The sequence below is a fragment of the Pongo abelii genome, chromosome 9 (genome assembly GCF_028885655.2).
Source record: "Pongo abelii isolate AG06213 chromosome 9, NHGRI_mPonAbe1-v2.0_pri, whole genome shotgun sequence".
NCBI classification, from domain to species: domain Eukaryota; kingdom Metazoa; phylum Chordata; class Mammalia; order Primates; family Hominidae; genus Pongo; species Pongo abelii.
In genome coordinates, this window is record NC_071994.2 from 16,389,524 (window position 1) to 16,411,340 (window position 21,817).

The 21,817-nt window shown below is 39.1% G+C and overlaps 1 protein-coding gene across 1 annotated transcript; it reads right to left on the reverse strand.

The window, feature by feature from the left end:
• Positions 1-11,653: 11,653 nt before the first annotated feature.
• LOC100441710 (glycine N-acyltransferase-like protein 1) lies at positions 11,654-20,612 on the reverse strand. Its single transcript, XM_009246321.3, has 5 exons — positions 20,535-20,612; positions 19,742-19,849; positions 12,837-12,963; positions 12,380-12,557; positions 11,654-12,125 (listed from the first exon to the last, which is right to left on the reverse strand). The coding sequence occupies exons 1-5, from the start codon at positions 20,610-20,612 to the stop codon at positions 11,708-11,710; spliced, it is 909 nt and encodes a 302-aa protein (XP_009244596.1). The 3' UTR covers positions 11,654-11,707.
• Positions 20,613-21,817: the final 1,205 nt, after the last annotated feature.

Sequence of the window (21,817 nt, forward strand, 5' to 3'; positions counted from 1 at the left end):
TGGATTAAGGGCGGTGCAAGATGTGCTTTGTTAAACAGATGCTTGAAGGCAGCATGCTCGTTAAGTCATCACCACTCCCTAATCTCAAGTACTCAGGGACATAAACACTGCGGAAGGCCACAGGGACTTCTGCCTAGGAAAACCAGAGACCTTTGTTCATGTGTTTATCTGCTGACCTTCTCTCCACTATTATCCTATGACCCTGCCATATCCCCCTCTCTGAGAAATACCCAAGAATGAGCAATAAATACTTAAAAAAAAAAAAAAAAAAACACCTGGAGCAGGGTAAATATGAAAATGTGGTCAATGATTGTCTTTAGATTATGCATTGTGCTTATTTTTTTCTAATTTTTCTATAATGAACATGTATTATTTTTGTAACTATAAACTATTAAATAAGGACTATAACACTTCCAATAAGCAAAAAGTTTTGTGTGCCTCCCTATCATAGATAAATTAAAGCCCTAATTTGACTTGATATTTTTAGACCCTTTTCCCAGTTGAGGTTATTTTTACAACTTTATTTCATGCTTGTTCCCCAGCCCTGGGTATTGAATGTTATGGTTTTTCTTCTTCTTCCCCTCATTTGTGTTGGTTTTCCTTTCTCTCTGCTCTTGCCCAATCCCAACATTTGCCAGGTTAAATCTTTGTCTTCTTTCACAACCCAGCTCAAATCTGACTTCCTCCAAGAAATGTCCTTCTTTTCTCTAAGTCTGAAATTTTCTCCCCTCAGGGAATCCAATTTTTGAACTTGTTTTATATCCTTTATCACAGCTTATTTAAAACTTGTTATTGTTCTCTTTTATTCTTATTACATCGTGAAGTCCTACAGGGCAAGAATAGTTATCATTATTTATTATTATTATTATTATTTGGGACAGAGTCTCATTCTGTCGCCCAGGCTGGAGTGCAGTGGTGCGATCTTGGCTCACTGCAACCTATGCTTCCTGTGTTCAAGCGATTCTCATGCCTCAGCCTCACGTGAAGCTGGGATTACAGGCGCCTGCCACCACACCTGGCTAATTTTATTCTTAATAGAGATGGGGTGTCACCATGTTGGCCAGGCTGGTCTCAGACTCCTAACCTCAGGTAATCCACCCGCCTTGGCCTCCCAAAGTGCTGGGATTACAGGCATGAGCCACCGCGCCTGGCCAAGTTATTTTTAAAAATCTTTGAATCTAATGCTATGAGTGCATTAAATTTGGGTGTGCAAATGACATTTTTGAATACATTTCAACAGTATTTGTAGCAAGGCATTATGTTTACCATCGCCTTGTGTCTATGATCTATTGGTCATGTGAAATATGTTCACTAATGTTGGTGATAGTCGTTGAAAATATTTATTGAACAATGTTTTAAGCATATAAGATCCCATTTAAATTGTTTTTGTTATATTTTAAATAACTGTTTTGTTATCTTACAAGTGGATGCTATCCCTGATAATTTTGACAGCAATGCACCACAAAACTCGAAAGACAGAATTTTAATTGGCTGTGTTACCTCTGTAAAGAAAGATGTCTAGGCTAATAAAAAAATTTAGGAGGAGCCAAGATGGCCAAATAGGAACAGCTCTGGTCTACAGCTCCCAGCGTGAGCAACACAGAAGACGGGTGATTTCTGCATTTCCATCTGAGGTACCGGGTTCATCTCACTAGGGAGTGCCAGACAGTAGGCGCAGGTCAGTGGGTGCGCACACCATGCGTGAGCTGAACAAGGGTGAGGCATTGACTCACTCAGGAAGTGCAAGGGGTCAGGGAGTTCCCTTTCCTAGTCAAAGAAACGGGTGAGAGATGGCACCTGGAAAATCAGGTCACTCCCACCCAAATACTGCGCTTTTCCAACAGGCTTAAAAAACAGCGCACCAGGAGATTAATATCCTGCACCTGGCTCAGAGGGTCCTACACCCACGGAGTCTCGCTGATTGCAAGCACAGCAGTCTGAGATCAAACTGCAAGGCGGCAGTGAGGCTGGGGGAGGGGCGCCCGCCATTGCCCAGGCTTGCTTAGGTAAACAAAGTAGCTGGGAAGCTCCAACTGGGTGGAGCCCACCACAGCTCAAGGAGGCCTGCCTGCCTCTGTAGGCTCCACCTCTGGGGGCAAGGCACAGACAAACAAAAAGACAGCAGTAACCTCTGCAGACTTAAATGTCCCTGTCTGACAGCTTTGAAGAGAGCAGTGGTTCTCCTAGCAAGCAGCTGGAGATCTGAGAACCAGCAGACTGCCTCCTCAAGTGGGTCCCTGACCCCTGACCCTCGAGCAGCCTAACTGGGAGGCACCCCCCAGCAGGGGTACACTGACACCTCACACGACCTGCTGGGTACTCCAAGAGACCTGCAGCTGAGGGTCCTGTCTGTTAGAAGGAAAACTAACAAACAGGAAGGACATCCACACCAAAAACCCATCTGTACATCACCATCATCAAAGACCAAAAGTAGATAAAATCACAAAGATGGGGAAAAAACAGAGCAGAAAAACTGGAAACTCTGAAAAACAGAGTACCTCTCCTCCTCCAAAGGAATGCGGTTCCTCACCAGCAATGGAACAAAGCTGGATGGAGAATGACTTTGATGAGCTGAGAGAAGAAGGCTTCAGAAGATCAAATTACTCTGAGCTACGGGAAGATATTCAAACCAAAGGCAAAGAAGTTGAAAACTTTGAAAAAAATTTAGAAGAATGTATAACTAGAATAACCAATACAGAGAAGTGCTTAAAGGAGCTGATGGAGCTGAAAACCAAGGCTCGAGAACTACGTGAAGAATGCAGAAGCCTCAGGAGCTGAAGAGATCAAATGGAAGAAAGGGTATCAGCAATGGAAGATGAAATGAATGAAATGAAGTGAGAAGGGAAGTTTAGAGAAAAAAGAATAAAAAGAAACGAGCAAAGCCTCCAAGAAATGTGGGACTATGTGAAAAGACCAAATCTACATCTGATTGGTGTACCTGAAAGTGATGGGGAGAATGCAGCCAAGTTGGAAAACACTTTGCAGGATATTATCCAGGAGAACTTCCACAATCTAGCAAGGCAGGCCAACATTCAGATTCAGGAAATACAGAGAACGCCACAAAGATACTCCTCGAGAAGAGCAACTCCAAGACACATAATTGTCAGATTCACCAAAGTTGAAATGAAGGAAAAAATGTTAAGGGCAGCCAGACAGAAAGGTCGGGTTACCCTCAAAGGGAAGCCCATCAGACTAACAGCAGATATCTCAGCAGAAACTCTACAAGCCAGAAGACAGTGGGGGCCAATATTCAACAATCTTAAAGAAAAGAATTTTCAACCCAGAATTTCATATCCAGCCAAACTAAGCTTCATAAGTGAGGGAGAAATAAAATACTTTACAGACAAGCAAATGCTGAGAGATTTTGTCACCACCAGGCCTGCCCTAAAAGAGCTCCTGAAGGAAGCGCTAAACATGGAAAGGAACAACTGGTACCAGCCACTGCAAAATCATGCCAAAATGTAAAGACCATTGAGACTAGGAAGAGACTGCATCAACTAACGAGCAAAATAACCAGCTAACATCATAATGACAGGATCAAATTCACACATAACAATATTAACTTTAAATGTAAATGGACTAAATGCTCCAATTAAAAGACACAGACTGGCAAATTGGATAAAGACTCAAGACCCATCAGTGTGCTGTATTCAGGAAACCCATCTCATGTGCAGAGACACACATAGGCTCAAAATAAAAGGACGGAGGAAAATCTACCAAGCAAATGGAAAACAAAAAAAGGCAGGGGGTGCAATCCCGGTCTCTGATAAAACAGACTTTAAACCAACAAAGATCAAAAGAGACAAAGAAGGCCATTGCATAATGGTAAAGGGATCAATTCAACAAGAAGAGCTAACTATCCTAAATATATATGCACCCAATACAGGAGCACCCAGATTCATAAAGCAAGTCCTGAGTGACCTACAAAGAGACTTAGACTCCCACACATTAATAATGGGAGACTTTAACACACCACTGTCAACATTACACAGATTAATGAGACAGAAAGTCAACAAGGATACCCAGGAATTGAACTCAGCTCTGCACCAAGCGGACCTAATAGACATCTACAGAACTCTCCACCCCAAATCAAGAGAATACACATTTTTTTCAGCACCACACCACACCTATTCCAAAATTGACCACACAATTGGAAGTAAAGCTCTCCTCAGTAAATGTAAAAGAACAGAAATTATAACAAACTATCTCTCAGATCACAGTGCAATCAAGCTAGAACTCAGGATTAAGAATCTCACTCAAAACTGCTCAACTACATGGAAACTGAACAACCTGCTCCTGAATGACTACTGGCTACATAACGAAATGAAGGCAGAAATAAAGATGTTCTTTGAAACCAACAAGAACCAAGACACAACATACCAGAATTTCTGGGATGCATTCAAAGCAGTGTGTAGAGGGAAATTTATAGCACTAAATGCCCACAAGAGAAAGCAGGAAAGATCCACAATTGACACCCTAACATCACAATTAAAAGAACTAGAAAAGCAAGAGCAAACACATTCAAAAGCTAGCAGAAGGTAAGAAATAACTAAAATCAGAGCAGAACTGAAGGAAATAGAGACACAAAAAACCCTTCAAAAAATAAATGAATCCAGGAGCTGGTTTTTTGAAAGGATCAACAAAATTGATTGACCACTAGCGAGATTAATAAAGAAAAAAAGAGAGAAGAATCAAATAGATGCAATAAAAAATGATAAAGGGGATATCACCACCGATCCCACAGAAATACAAACTACCAACAGAGAATACTACAAACACCTCTATGCAAATAAACTAGAAAATCTAGAAGAAATGGATAATTTCCTCAACACATACACTTTCCCAGGACTAAACCAGGAAGAAGTTGAATCTCTCAATAGACCAATAACAGGATCTGAAATTGTAGCAATAATCAATAGCTTACCAACCAAAAAGAGTCCAGGACCAGATGGATTCACAGCCGAATTCTACCAGAGGTACAAGGAGGAACTGGTACCATTCCTTCTGAAACTATTCCAATCAATAGAAAAAGAGGGAATCCTCCTTAACTCATTTTATGAGGCCAGCATCATCCTGATACCAAAGCTGGGCAGAGACACAACCAAAAAAGAGAATTTTAGACCAATATCCTTGGTGAACATTGATGCAAAAATCCTCAATAAAATACTGGCAAACAGAATCCAGCAGCACATCAAAAAGCTTATCCACCATGATCAAGTGGGCTTCATCCATGGGATGCACGACTGGTTCAATATACGCAAATCAACCGATGTAATCTAGCATATAAACAGAACCAAAGACAAAAACCACATGATTATCTCAAAAGATGCAGAAAAGTCCTTTGACAAAATTCAACAGCCCTTCATGCTAAAAACTCTCAATAAATTAGGTATTGATGGGACATATCTCAAAATAATAACAGCTATGTATGACAAACCTACAGCCAATATCATACAAAATGGGCAAAAACTAGAAGCACTCCCTTTGAAAACTGGCACAAGACAGGGATGTCCTCTCTCACCACTCCTTTTCAACATAGTGTTGGAAGTTCTGGCCAGGGCAATTAGGCAGGAGAAGGAAATAAAGGGTATTCAATTAGGAAAAGAGGAAGTCAAATTGGCCCTCTTTGCAGACGACATGATTGTATATCTAGAAAACCCCATTGTCTCAGCCCAAAATCTCCTTAAGCTGATAAGCAACTTCAGCAAAGTCTCAGGATACAAAATCAATGTACAAAAATCACAAGCATTCTTATACACCAATAAGAGACAAACAGAGAGCCAAATCATGAGTGAACTCCCATTCACAATTGCTTCCAAGAGAATAAAATACCTAGGAATCCAACTTACAAGGGATGTGAAGGACCTCTTCAAGGAGAACTACAAACCACTGCTCAAGGAAATAAAAGAGGATACAAACAAATGGAAGAACATTCCATGCTCATGAGTAGGAAGAATCAATATCATGAAAATGGCCATACTGCCCAAGGTAATTTACAGATTCAATGCCATCCCCATCAAGCTACCAATGACTTGCTTCACAGAATTGGAAAAAACTACTTTAAAGTTCATATGGAACCAAAAAAGAGGCCGCATTGCCAAGTCAATCCTAAGCTGAAAGTACAAAGCTGGAGCCATCGTGCTACCTTATTTCAAACTATACTACAATACTGCAGTAACCAAAACAGCATGGTACTGGTACCAAAACAGAGATATAGATCAATGGAACAGAACAGAGCCCTCAGAAATAATTCCGCATATCTACAACTATCTGATCTTTGACAAACCTGAGAAAAACAAGAAATTGGGAAAGGATTCCCTATTTAATAAGTGGTGCTGGGAAAACTGGATAGCCATATGTAGAAAGCTGAAACTGGATCCCTTCCTTACACCTTACACAAAAATCAATTCAAGATGGATTAAAGACTTAAACATTAGATCTAAAACCATAAAAACCCTAGAAGACATCCTAGGCATTACCATTCAGGACATAGGCATGGGCACGGACTTCATGTCTAAAACACCAAAAGCAATGGCAACAAAAGCCAAAATTGACAAATGGGATCTAATTAAACTAAAGAGCTTCTGCACAACAAAAGAAACTACCATCAGAGTGAACAGGCAACCTACAAAATGGGAGAAAATTTTCGCAACCTACTCATCTGACAAAGAGCTAATATCCAGAATCTACAATGAACTCAAACAAATTTACAAGAAAAAAACAAAGAACCCCATCAAAAAGTGGGCAAAGGACATGAACAGACACTTCTCAAAAGAAGACATTTATGCAGCCAAAAAACACATGAAAAAATGCTCACCATCACTGGCCATCAGAGAAATGCAAATCAAAACCACAATGAGATACCATGTCACACCAGTTAGAATGGCAATCATTTAAAAGTCAGGAAACAACAGGTGCTGGAGAGGATGTGGAGAAATAGGAACACTTTTACACTGTTGGTGGGACTGTAAACTAGTTCAAGCATTGTGGAAGTCAGTGTGGTGATTCCTCAGGGATCTAGAACTAGAAATTCCATTTGACCCAGCCATCTCATTACTGGGTATATACCCAAAGGACTATAAATCATGCTGCTATAAAGACACATACACACGTATGTTTATTGCAGCATTATTCACAATAGCAAAGACTTGGAACCACCCCAAATGTCCAACAATGATAGACTGGATTAAGAAAATGTGGCACATATACACCATGGAATACTATGCAGCCATAAAAAATGATGAGTTAATGTCCTTTGTAGGGACATGGATGAAATTGGAAATCATCATTCTCAGTAAACTATCACAAGAACAAAAAACCAAACACTGCATATTCTCACTCATAGGTGGGAATTGAACAATGAGAACACATGGACAGAGGAAGGGGAACATCACACTCTGGGGACTGTTGTGGCGTGGGGGGAGGAGGGAGGGATAGCATTGGGAGGTATACCTAATGCTAGATGACGAATTAGTGGGTGCAGCGCACCTGCATGGCACATGTATACATATGTAACTAACCTGCACATTGTGCACATGTACCTTAAAACCTAAAGTATAATAAAAAAAAAAAATTGCTTCTCAAAAAAAAAAAAAAAAAGGAGTGGATTTTAGAGTGGAAGGTTAATAGGCAAAAGAAAGAAGAGAGAGTTCCCTGTGCATTGGAAGGGTGCCTAAACGGGTTTCTAGGTTTGGGGCAAGTTGCGGTTGGTTTTATAGATGAGCTTGAGGAAACAGTGTCTGATTTACACAGCGTTCAGAGGGTTGGTTGGACCAGGTGTGAATGCATGAAGAGGCTGGCCATCCCATCCTAATCTTTTATTATGCAGATGGAGTCTCTACCTAGCCAGCGCCATATCGTCTGAACACTTGAAGACAAAGAAAAGGGAAGAGGAGGCAGGGCGCCATAGCTCACGCCTGTCATCACCGCACTTTCTGAGGGCAAGGAGGGTGGATTCTGAGGTCAGGGGTTCAAGACCAGCTTGGCCAAGATGGTGAAAACTCATCTCCACTAAAACACACACACACACACACACACACACACACACACACAAATTTAGCCGGGCCTGTTGGTGGGCGCCTGAAATCCCAGCCACTCAGAAGGCTGAGGGAGAGAGCTGCTTGAACCCGGGAGGCAGAGGTTGCCGTGAGCCGACATTGCCCCGCTGCCCTCCAGCATGGGCAATAGAGCGAGACTCCGTCAAAAAAAAAAAAAAAAAAAAAAAGAAGGAAGAGGAAACCTCCATGTTGAACATGCGAATATGCGTGGTTTCTAAGTATCCCTTTTCTATTGGCAAAGGTGCTGGCATCCACCTTTGCAAGCTTTTAGCTTGCTTATCTATGCTTGCAGCTGATTTTTCAGGCTGATCGTTGTTGGAAAAAAAAATTAAATGAGGGCTGCTTTTTTATTAAAAGGAAAACGTTACCAACGACTCCCTTACCCACACTAACTTTCATGCGCATCCGTGTGAAGAGACCGCCAAACAGGCTTTGTGTGAGCTACATGGCTGTTTATTTCACCTGGGTGCAAGTGGGCTGAGTCCGAAAAGAGAGTCAGTGAAGGGAGATAGGGGTGGGGCCATTTTATAGGATTTGGGAAGGTAATGGAAAATTACAGTCAAAGGGAGTTGTTCTCTGGTGGGCAGCGGTGGATCTCACAAAGTACATTCTCAAGGGTGGGGAGAATTACAAATAACCTTCTTAAGGGTGGGGGAGACTACAAAGTACATTGATCAGTTAGGGTGGGGCAGGAACAAATCACAATGGTGGAATGTCATCAGTTAAGGCTGTTTTTACTTCTTTTGTGGATCTTCAGTTACTTTACGCCATCTGGATGTATACGTGCAAGTCACAGGGGATGTGACGGCCTGGCCTGGGCTCAGAGGCCTGACACTAACTGCCTAAATAATTGATTTTTTAGCTCCTGTATCAGCAGTGCTTGCCCCTGATAGATGATGATCATTGGGGGACCAGGATCCTCTAGACTTAAAGAAGTTTCCCCACCCTCCCTATCTAGTGTTTCCCTCCCCAGCACCCCCTGCAGGTCAGTTTGACAAACAGATGAACAGAAGTTCTCAAATACACAGTAAGCAGATAACCCCAACATCACCAGAAATATCAACTTGTGATGGCATTTTGTCAAGTTGTCTTTGTTATCTGCATCATCTGTTGCTTTCTGAGGGAAGTATTTTGAGTTCTCCTACTGAGACTGTGGATTTGCCTATTTCTTTTTGTATGTCTGTCAGCTTTTGCCATATGTATTTTGTAATTGTGTTGTGAGGAAGATTCATGATCTATCTTGTGGGAGAATTCTGTATTTAGCAGATTTTCATCTTAAGTTCTATTTTGCCTAGTATTGATGTTATTACTTTGCTTTTTCAGTTTCAAAATCATTTAGTATATGTTTTTCCTTTAACCTTTGTGTTTTTATTTCAGATGTGCTTTATTATGTACTGACTGTGATCCCCAAATTCATGTCGAAGTCCCAACTCCAGATGTATCTGGAGGTGGGCCTTTCAGACGTAATTGAGTTTAGATGACGTCATGAGGGTGGAGCCCCCATGATGACATTAAGTCCTTCTAAGAAAAGGAAGAGAGTCTGAGCCCTCCTCTACACCATGTGAGGGCACAGAGAGATAGCAGCCATCAACAAGCTGAGAGAGGAGGACTGAGAATGAAACCTACCTCGCCAGAACCTTGTCATATCCCTTCCCAGTTTCCAAACGAGTGAGAAATCAATTTCTGTTGTGTAAGCTACTCAGTGTATGAAACTTTGTTATGGCAGCCAGAGCAGATTAATGCGTGCTTCTTGGACTTTGCGTTTAACTCAATATGAAAAACATGTTTTAATAAAAAAATCACCCCATTCATTTGTATTGTGTTTACTGATAATTTTGGACTTATTTGTGCCATATTTAAGAAATCCTTCTTCCTCTTTCCCATGCTTTCTTGTGTTTTTTAATCCAAGTGGATGATAAGGTTTGGGAATCACTATGGTAACAGGACCATGAAGGGTTAGATAAGGGAAGCTGGCTTGCATTCAGGGAAGGGGCAGAGGAGGGAAGCTGCCAGCTGGGCTGCGCTAAGATGACCTGAGCTACAGACCCTGGATGAGCATCCTCTTCTGGATACAGGACCTGCCCGAGGCACCATTTTGAAATAGGCAAATTTTATTTGCTTTGTCTTCTTTCATCATCTATATTAGCTTTTGCATCTTGAGTGAAAAATATAGCTGTTTTCATATTACCCCAAGTTCCCGAGTTTATTTTTTATGTAAGAATGTTCCACTCTTTGAAATCCCAAATGACATGTTTCTTCTCTTTCTCAGACCATGCTTTCATTTCAGTCAATGTAACAATCAGCCAGGTCTTAGGAGTTTAGAAATCTGATTGGATTGAATCATACTAAGCGGTAACAGATCTACCACAGCCTTCAAAGATGAAGTTTTTTTAAAATGCTCCAAGACCTACACAATTCTTTAATTGCTGGGATTGCACGCTTTAATATCACGTCAAATAGAAACATGCAATTTTGTGGAAGTTTTGTTTTTTATGGAGAGAGGAGAATAGGTGTTTCTTAATACTGGCAGACTTTACTCTCAAAGCCAATTCTATTAAGGTATCTTTTCTGCTTTAAATCTAGACTATCAGAAAGAATGAAAATGACAATTATTTACTTATTTATTTATTTTTGCTATAGCTACAACGTTCACAGTAATCTAAGTTCCAATGGCAGTGTGGCAGAGTGGAACCAAAAGGGGCCAAGTTTTGTTGGTGAAGTGTAATTATTTTTTTAAGATCAGAGATTCAGAATTGTAATATCAGTGTTCAGTTAGGAAGTTCTTATGATAGTGCATGGCACATGTCCTTTCCATCATCTGCATTTTCTGCTTTTTTTTGTCTGGCTCACCTCTACTCACTCTCTAATCCTCATCTTAGTGGTCACTTCTCCCCGGAATGTCCCTGACCCCTTATGATAGCAGTGGTGAAACACCAAAGGCTGAACTTACAACCAGACTCGCAGGCAACACCTTGCCTTGTGCCACGCTTCAATCATGAAGAGGATATGAGAAAGAGTAAGAGAAAGGAGACACAAAAAATGGCATTTCCATAGCAGAGGCCCCAAGGCCAGTCCATTTGATTCTCTGGATTTCTTTTCTGCACAATGATGGAAGGTAGCCTGGGAAAGCCATTCGTCTCAGGCTTCACCTTGGATACCTTTCTACTCACTGAACTAAGAGACTGATTCCATTCTTTAGTGTACCAATTGCCTCATAAATCCAGAAATAGCAGGGACATTCGTTTTTGATAATGTATCCATATATATTAGGTTTATTCTATTGAAAATTTTATTAAAATCCTTCATTTATCTTCCAGATAGTAGATTCTATTAACCAAGTTTCATAAAGAGTTCTGGTTCCCAGAGGTAAGAACTGAGCCTGGCTTTCTGGTTACATGTTTACTGGTAACCCCGTCTTTCCCTACAACACTTAAGCATATTTAAAGACTATACCTTCCCCTGCCTCCAGCCAGGATTGTAAGCTCCTCAAGAGCATGGCTGTGTCTTTTAACATCAAGGCTCCATGTGAGAAGAGTTCCTGCTGTATTATAAGTGCCCAATATGCATTTGTAAGTGAAGAAATCTATTCTGTGGTGTCTGCTTTAATATTAAGAGATGGCTTGGCAGAGATTACAAAGCAGCTTCATTGTCTAAAATGGAACTAGATCCTGTGGGTAGCAGGTCCATTGGTGCCACTCACAGGAGGCCTCAAAGAAACCAAACTGCCCCACAAATCTGCGGGAGTCTTCATTTTCTTCCAGCACAGAGATGTAAAATGGAATATTCTTCTGACGCAGATATTTCATGTATCGCACCATCACTCGTGCCATGTTGCCTGTCCTTCGGTATTTTTCCATGCTGTAGGCCATTCCTACTTCACAAGAAGGGTCCATGGTTACCCATGAGACCGGGACTCCCTCTGGGCCAAGCAAACAGGCTGATGGCAGGTCTTCTATGCAGTGCTTGATGTAATGCAGGCTCCTCTCATTCTTCCCTCGCTTCCAGTTGTCATTTACCAGGCCAGCATAAGACACATCCAGCTGGGCATACTTAAAGTTGGGAGTTTCGCTGTAGAAAACAAAAAGAAAGCCAACAACTTTCATCCCCACTCCTGTAATTTCTAGGTGCCATCCCAATCTAGAGATCCCAGGAACTCTTCTTGTTTAAAGACTCACCATTGCAGTTTTGGATTTTGAACTTTGACAACATTTATTCATCCCAAGGAATGAATTCATCCTCTCTTCATTCCAAAACTGATTTATGTGAATTACAAACATTTACAAGGAATAGCAATTATAAATGATCAGCACATGTTTTTGTACCTTTCAAATTCATCATCTGGGTGGCCTGTCTCAGCCCAGCTTCCAAGCTTGCTTTTATTGGAGGCATTGAGCTTCAGAATATCTTCTGTAACCAAGAGGAGTGCTCTCGAATGCTCTACTTTCACTGACTTTGAAAATGTAGCCGCTCTTATCCCCTCAGCTAAACTTTCTTGAAAACCTGGGAAGAAAGCCAAGAAAGCAATATTGTCAGACATGGAGTTCTCTACTTACACTGCTCCCACCTGATTAATACCTCAGTGCTTAGTAGTTCTCAAACTTGAGTTTACACCACAATCAGATGGAGTCCTTGTCACACCACAGATTGCTCCAACTCTCCCAGTACCCAGAGTTTCTGTGAATTTACATTTCTAATGAGCTCTCAGGTGATGCTAATGCTGTTACTTGAAGACACAATTTGAGAAGCACTGCTGCTTGCCCATTTCTTCAGACTCGTTACCTTGGATTTGGAGTCTCTGTTTCCAGTTTATGATCTCACAATTTTTCAAAACTTCTTCTGATTTTTGAGGTTCTTTGGAGAATATATGATATACGTTTGTGTATGAATCCATGTCATCAGTCATCTCCTGTATTGGATGGTGTAAGATCAGGTCATTCCCTTGAACTTTTTCTTCACCTCTCACTGGTTGCAATTATCAGAAAAATGAAAGTTCAAAAGATAATTTTAACAGTGACCCATGATGGCTGCAGCTAGGCACATCAATAATAAAACCTAGGCCTATAAGCTACCACTGACCTCTTACCTGTGTAACTGGAGTTTGTTAAATATTTAACCCTGACAAGTATTGGTTATAAACCTCTTTAGCACATGCAGAACTAAGACAGGATGAAATCAGTCACCCTCCACCAGGCCTTAAGAAGCCTCACCTTTCTCCCTACCCACTCAACTGCACACTTACCTTCTTTTATGTATAGCATCACCAAGCACCCAGCAGAATAAGAAAATGCAACAATTGCTTCTCTCCCTGCTTCTCTTACCACCTGTGCCAAACGGATACTCCTGTTATATATACTGTGCCCCAGGTAACCTACTGTGGGACACATTCTGGGTTGTACTGAGTTTGTGTTGTTAAGACTTAAGTCCTTAAACTTGGCTCAAAATAAATTTAACTGTGATTTCTCTAATTTTTAGTGCCTACTGTTTCACCAGACACCTAGAGTCAATAGTGTCCTAGAATCTACAGTGTCCAGGGCTTAAGTAAGATACTTTAGTGAATATAAACATTAATGAGACATTGCCTTTTCCCAAGCCTACAGGATATCAGCCTATTCGAAGAGTGACACTGGCTTTACACCCAGAAGCCCACAAAATAGAATGATGTAACTGAATTTTTGGTAGCTCTCTGGGTAATTTATGTGGTGTTAGACTCTTGGGTTTGAAAGAAAGAGACTCGTGATCCCATTCTGGCAAGACAGAAACTTCATTGGAAGATGAGGATCTGTTTATCAGGGGAAATAGAAACAATAAGTGTGAGCGTTTTAGCAGTGAATGTATTAATATTATGTTGGAAATCATATTGCTAAAGAGTTAAAGAGAAAATAGTGTAATTAATTTAAAGAAACCTTCAAGAATTTCAGGGTGCTTTTATAAATGCAAGTTCCTGAATATGGTCAAAACCAAAACATCAGTGAATTTAGAAGAGTAGATGTTTTAAAAGACCTGATTTTAAAAGAATGACCAAAAATAGCCAAGTAAATAGTCAAGGAAATATATAAAAGAATATCAAAATAAACTAGAAAATAAGAAATGGAACAATTTGTAAAAATGAAAGCTATAAATAATGAAATGGAGAGCAAGACATAGTGCAAAGGATATATAAAGCCAAAAGTTCATTTTTAAATGGCAAAAAGGGAGAGAGAAGAAGAAAGAGAGATAAACTTCTGGTAAGGCATTTATTAAAAGAAATACAAGAGAAAGAGAAAAAAGCAAAAAAAAAAAAAAGACTATAATCTATGATAACAGAAACAGAAGAAACAGAGAAAAGAACAAAAGACTTCTAATAGAAGATTACATACTACTCCAAGGCAAGATATTTACTGATAAAAGAAATGGATGTTATCCCTCAAGAATAAACTATCAATATTGACTTTCAAAAAAATAGAAATCCTCAACAAACTAATAGAAAATATCAGAAATGAAATTAAACATCTACCTTTTAAAAAGTAGACAAGAGTTATGGCCTCCAGCTCCATCCATGTTGCTACAAAGGACATGATTTTATTATTTTCTATTGCTGTGTAGTATCCCATAAAAATATATGTACCAAGTTTTTTATCCAATCTACCTTTGATGAGCACCTGGGTTGATTCCCTGTCTTTGCTATTGTGAACTGTGCAGCAATGAACATACAAGTGCATGTGTCATGTTGGTAGAATGATTCATTTTCTTTTGGGTATTTACCTAGTAAAGACATTGCTGGGTCAGATGGCAACTCTGTTTTAAGTTCTCTAAGAAATTTCCAGACTACTTTCCACAGTGCAATAATCCTAAGCAAATTATTGCTGTAATAGAAAATCAAATATCACATGCTCTCACTCATAACTGGGAGCTAAGCATTGACCACACATGGGCATAAATGTAGGAACAATAGACAGTGTGGACTACCAGAAGGTGGAGTAAAAGGGGCTGGGTTAGAAAACTACCTATTGGGTACTATGCTCACTACCAGGGTGATGGAATCTGTCCATACTCCAAGAATCAGCATCATGCAATCTTCCCATGTAACAAATCTGCACATGTACCCCCTGTATCTAAAAAGAATGTTGAAATTAAAAAATAAAATGTAGCTAAAATCAGATTATTTTACATTTAAATTCTACATAAGCCAGAAACAAACACATGATTTTAATAGTAGACTTCAGTAACAGATGAAAAGATCCTAATGCCAAATCTGGCAAGGAAATAACAAAAAGAGAGTTATGACCACATTCCCTTATGCATGCAGATACAAAAATTATGAATAAAATATTCAGTAGCATATACAAAAAATGTGAACATGAACGGTTGGTTTTAGAAAGGCCAGAATGGCTTTGATTGGAAGGTCTTTTAGTGTAGTAAGTTAAAGGAGAAAAAAATTACATGAGTGTATAAACTGCCAAATAGAAAAGACAAAAATGAAATAACATAAAATTTACCCTGCATTCTAAATATAAGTTCTATGAAAGTAGGAACAACAGGAAAATGCTCTAAACCTGTAAATACAGAATCAAATGTAATTCCAAATGTAAGCTTTTATAGCTATTTAAAATCAGGGATGAGACAATATAGAAATATTATTATTATTAGTTGGAATTGTTTTCTTAGGTTGCATATTATGCAATAACGCAAGAAACTAAAAACCCATACAAATATTGGCAAAGCAGCAGCAAATTACTTTGTTTGTAGATTACAGTATTACACACTTAGAAAATCCAAGAGACTTCAACAAAAAACAAAACAAATAATCCCCCACACAAACAGAATTTTAAAGAATAGTGGGACATATTTGGAAATCAAGAATACAAATACAAAGCAATAACAAAATAATAATGCTCAGAAATATAACAGGAAAATAATTTAATAATCTTAACAAATAGTATAAAATACCTAAGGGTAAACTTAATGGAAAAATCACTTAGTTTATCACAGGAAAACACTAACATTTTACCAGATGGCATAGAATGCAAACTGAAAAGAGTGAGAAAAAGACCATATTTCTTGATGAAAAAATTTAGTGTCACAAAAATAGTAATCCTTCCAAAATTGTCAAAAAATGCTCCTCCAATACCAATCACAACTGCAATAGTTATTTGGGGTAGTTGGTGGGAAACTGGAAGAATTAGTTTATCTTCTTATAGCTATTAAGTTTACAAGAAATAGGAAAGTAAAAAATGACTGGTGAAGGGTGATTTGCTTTATTGGATATTAAAATTTACCACAAAAACAATGAAATACCATGAAAAAAGACTAGAAAAAATACAGAAACAGATACAAAAATGTATAACTTGTTATATTACAAAATAGACATTTATGTTTCAGTAGGGAATGACTTATTTAAGAAATGGTACTAACATAATTAGCCAGCCATAAGGAAGATTAATATAAAAGATTGTTAATTCATGCTATTCAAAAATATATTCCAAATAGAATGAAGTTTGCAATGTCAAAAGTAAAAATTAACTCATGATAAGACAAAATGAGAAAACAGTTGTATGATCTTGGAGTAGCAAAAATCTTCCTAATTATTAACCAGAAAAACCCAAAACCTCAGAAGTCATAGTGAAAAAGATAATATATTTGATTACATGAAAATAAAAAATTACTCAATGTCAAAATCCCCATCAATAAAATAGAAAATAATTATAAATTGGGCAACAAATTTGTAGCATACACCTTTTTTTAGTATCCTTAGTATCCAAAACACTTACAAAATTTTGAGAATGACACAAAACCCCAGTGTAAAAATGGTCAAAGGATATAAACAGGTCAAAAGTAAACACCAAATGACTGAGAAACATGAAAATATAATATGTTCAATATCACTAGTCAGGGAAATGCAAATTAAATCTACGAGAAGATGCCATTTTTCACCCACCAGTTTGGGATAAATTAAAAGAGGGATAATATTCAGTGCTGGTGAGAATGTGGGGAAACAATTCTTCCATACATTGCTAATAAATATAAAATTGTGGAATCCAATCCTTTGGGAAGGTAATTTGGCATTGCCTGCTTAGAATAAGATAAACTGTAACTTGGAGATATTCCTTTTGGAAATCAATTGTACTGAGAAAAATTTCCAGGATGTAAAGATATGTATATGAAGATGTTTATTGAAGCTTGTTTGCAGTGGCAAAGAAGTATGAACAGTTTGAACCCAACAGCAGGAGAATGATTGACTAAATAGCATTGCATTGACTCCATGAAATGCCACAGTTATTAAAACGAATACTTTAGTGCTGTATTGATTCACCCAAAGTGATTTCCATATGTTAAAGGCAAATTAAGAGTGATGACAAAAGAGATCATCAGTGAATATCCCTCTTTGCATTTTTTTGTTTTGTTTTTTTAGATGGAGTCTCGCTCCGTCGCTCGAGGCTGGAGTGCAGTGGTGGGATCTCAGCTCACTGCAAGCTCCGCCTCCCAGTTTCACACCATTCTCCGGCCTCAGCCTCCTAAGTAGTTGGGACTACAGGCGCCCGCCACCGCGCCTGGCTAATTTTTTTTTTTTTTGTATTTTTAGTAGAGACGGGGTTTCACTGTGGTCTCGATCTCCTGACCTCTTGATCCGCCCACCTCGGCCTCCCAAAGTGCTGGGATTCCTTCTGTGTATTAATATGGGCAAGGACACTGATTACACCAAGGGGTAGGAAAGGAGGAGAGGAGGGAAGGGAAGGTAAGAGGTTATTAACTTTTTAAAATCATGTTGGATTTTTTTACTTGTATAATCAACATAGATTATCTTTGTGATTAAAAACCAAGAATGAAAAAATTAATTTTTTTCTAGATAAATTCTCCTACATCCCACCCTGAAAAGCTCTTATTCAAAATCAGATTGACTTTCAATACTGAAAGAAACATGGTATGCTATGGAATCAGACTAGGTGAATGCACTTCCAAGTAAATTGCGGCATATTTCATTCTTTCCTTTTTGTTTTTTTTTTTTTTTGGTCTCATATCTGTGGTGTGGAACTTTTATATTTTCATATTTTTGTTTATTGACTCATTTTATAAAAACTAGCTTTGTGCAAAGCAATGCATATCTGAAGTTATGGCTTGATGCTATAGTTGCATTGCTAAAATACATATAATAACTACAAACTTACTGAAGTAAAAAGAACTATTTGACTTCCTACAGTTATCTAGCATATCACACTTTGAAGAAATTGGACCACTGATTAAATAAACTAAACATTAATCTTTGATCCCAAATTTTCAGGAAGCCAGGAGATTAAAAGAACATCCCTAAGGAAGGTGTTAGGCTCAGCCTGGTTCCCATCCCCTTTACCCCTCTGTTCCTCAAGCTAGGGTCACTTTGTCACTTTCTGCATCCCAATCCTGACCCAGTTTGCAAACTAGTCTTGACCTGGTGTGGCTTATTATTATTTGGGGGCTCAGCGTTTACACCCACATGAAGTTGGGCTGGCAATGACGCTTCAGTTTACTAACCAGATGTTTATGAAACACACAAACACAAAGGTGAAGTATTTAGGAAAAAAATACACCTAGGTTTGTATTACTATTTCAGCTCAATCATTTATTTCTTGTGTGTCCTCAGCCAATAATGGCTAATTATGGTAAACACTATTTACAGTTATGTGCTATGTACTAAGTGTTTAACATACAGTATCTCATTTAAACCTTGTGTAATCCTCTGAAGAAGATCCTCTTATTTTCCCCATTTTAACAGATGATGAAACTCACAGAAGTGCCTATGGTTATATAGCTAGTAAAAGTGGTAGAGTCCACTGAACTTGAATTCAGATTGGGCAATGCTTTAACATCAGGAATCCAGCAGCTACATGACTTAATATTTCTCAATGTCATTTCCTTATCTCTAAATTGGAGATATTAATGCTCCTGATGATAACATTCACTAACGAGAGAAGTGCTTCCACGTAGTTGACACACAGTAATTATGAGTCCCTTCCCTGGCTCCTAAGAAGTAACTTTTTTTTTGAAAAACAAAACAAAAACAACAGAGTCTTGCTCTGTTGCCCAGGCTTCAGTACAGTGGTGTGATCTTGGCTCACTGCAACCTCGATCTTCTGGGGCTCAAGCTATCCTCCCACCTCAGCCTCCTGAGTAGCTAGGAGAATAAACATGCACCACCATGCCCTGCTAATTTTGTTTATTTTCTGTAGAGATGAGGTCTCACTATGTTGCACAGGCTGGTCTCAAACTCCTGGACTCAAGTGATCCTCCTGCCTTGGCCTCCCCAAATGCTGGGATTACAGGTTGAAGACACAATGCCTGGCCCTGAGAGGTAATTTTACTGGTAGACTTCTGCTTGGTTTTTGCTTCTAAGCCACTGTTCTGATATCTCAGACACCCAACTTTCCCTGTAAATTGGCCTCCTTTCAGCCCCTGCAGGTGATCCCTGCCACCTCAAAGGGCCCTTAATCTGTGAGTGTCAGCCTTGTCCTTTTCCTCCACTTCCTCCTCCACCCCCTTTCCCAGAAAAGTCCTGTGCTTTACATGAAGGGTGGGAACACGTGGTACTCATGAAGGTGCCCAGTACTGAAGGAGTGTTTTTAAACACTCACGTTTCCTTTCACCCTGTGAAAGCAGCCCTGGTGTCTGAACTCATCACTTCCTCAGGCCCTGTGGACCTGCCTGGCTCCACCAGTCCCTGTCTGTGTGCCTACCTGCTTTTGAGGCCGGATAATAACCATCTGATATTCAGGCCAGGAGTCCACCAGCACCTCCATGTTGAAGGGGTTCCCGTGATTGATGTGATACACAGAGCCATACACCTGAAGGAGGGATGAAAGAGACTAGGAGAGGTTGAGATCCCCAGAGGTGAGGATCTGGTTGTGAAGAGGAAGAGAAAAATGGAGATTAAGAGAAGGTACTGAGACCAAGTCAGTGATGGTGAGATAAGCAGCATCTCCAGGACCATACTGATGGACGTGAAGTTACCAGCAAGCAGGCAGAACTCACAGGTAGGACTGTCCTTGTGATATGAAAGAGCTACTGTGTACTAGCTGGGCACTTGGCAATGCTCTTAGCATTTATATTGTGTAGATTTTTTCAGTGTCCATAGCAACTTTAAGAGGTAGGTGCTAATATTATTCCCATCTCATTGATGAAAAAACCAAATGTAAAGTCAGAGAAAGGGAAAGAAACATCCACAAAGCCATCTGACTAGAAAATGGCAGCCTTGGAATGCATATCCATTCAGACAGGCTCCAAACCATGTTTGTAGCCACCATGCTCCACCGCCTCTCCAAATGAGTGGCAAAACCTGCAGAGTGGGCCTAGCTGCCTCTTTCCAAAGAGAAGCAGCAGTTCTTGATATGTAGCCTGTGCCCCCAATCCCATCCTTTTTCCCAGCTTCAACCCTCTGGAAAAAGTCAGGAAGGACTAGAATCACAAGCCTGCTATTTTCTCATCCTCAACACCCTACTCTCATGTCCTGACCTCCCACTGTTCCCTCACCTTCAGGGACTCAGGGATGCTCCTGGCCAAGGATTTGTATAGGGCCAGCAGCTTATGGGAGTTATTCAGTAGGATCATTCTGTGGGATGCTTCAGACCTTGAGACCTTGAAGAAGAAACTCTGAAAGATAAGAAGTGAAGGGAAAATGTTAAGGAAACAAATGAATTTAAAATGCGCTTTATACATCTCCATTCAAGTAACACTCATGATGTAGGTACTGTTAGTATCATATTCATTCTGAATACACCAAATCTCAGAGGGACTAAGTAAATTTCTCAAGTTCTTAGAGATAAATGCAGAGTCAGATTTTGAAATCATATATGAATGGCTCCAAAACCCATGCCCTTCCTCCCTTGTGGAAATAATTAAAAGTGAATATTAAGAGTTCTGTGAGCTTCCCAAATGCCTGTAACAGAACACTCCACCACCACCATCATAAGTTTTTTCCTGTATTTTGGTCATTATATGCCTGAAAATTCTTCTTTCATCTGGAATAGAAAATATCAGCCCTCTAAGAACAGGTATGACTAAAAAACTTAGAGCAGGAGTAGGCACAGATTTTCTTTAGTTTCTCAGGGCCAAATATTTCACACCTATGACCATTTTGGAAATTGTCCCAGTTTCATTACAAAAATTAAAAACAGAAAAATTTTAACACATATCCGGAAACTTTTGTTGAAATATCATTCAGAATTCTTAGAAATGTGCCAATAATTTAACAATAACATGGAGAAGGTAATCATCACAACTGATAGGTTCAAAACTTAGGCTGGTTTCAAATTTTAGTTCCATCTCATACTTCTTTGTTAAGTTGCTTAACCAGTCAGAACCTCAAAGTGTTTTCTCACAACTTTGGAACTGGAAATTAGAATGTATGTTTTCCAAAGGATTGAGATTACACAATGTAATATATATAAAATGCATAGCATTATGCCTGGAATAAAGTAAGAACAAGTTTTAATATATGTTAGTTTTTTTAATTGACTTCATATTAATCAACATGTCATATAGAGATTTAGCAATTATATTCAACGATGCAAAAATATTTGAAAATGTGAAGAACTTACAACAAACTTAATTAATGTAAGAGAAGGAACCTACGAATCAGATATTTGAAACAGTCATTTGCAAATTAGTTAACACAGATTTTTGAAATTTTTTATCCATGAAGTTAAAATAGATAACAAATATGTGTTAAGTAATAGGCAAGGTGAAACATATTTTATCTTGTCTGGGGTCAAAGTCCTCAAAGTTAAACTCTGTTCTGTAGCTTGATGAAGCAA

What these genes read in the sequence shown, in the direction of transcription:
- LOC100441710 (XM_009246321.3), bottom strand. Translation starts at nt 20,612, where the DNA reads ATGATCCTACTGAATAACTCCCATAAGCTGCTGGCCCTATACAAATCC. An exon ending in GCATCCCTGAGTCCCTGAAG is followed by an intron (nt 19,850 to 20,534) that starts GTGAGGGAACAG and finishes TCCCTCCTTCAG; the next exon opens with GTGTATGGCTCTGTGTATCA. An exon ending in TTATCCGGCCTCAAAAGCAG is followed by an intron (nt 12,964 to 19,741) that starts GTAGGCACACAG and finishes CATCCAATACAG; the next exon opens with GAGATGACTGATGACATGGA.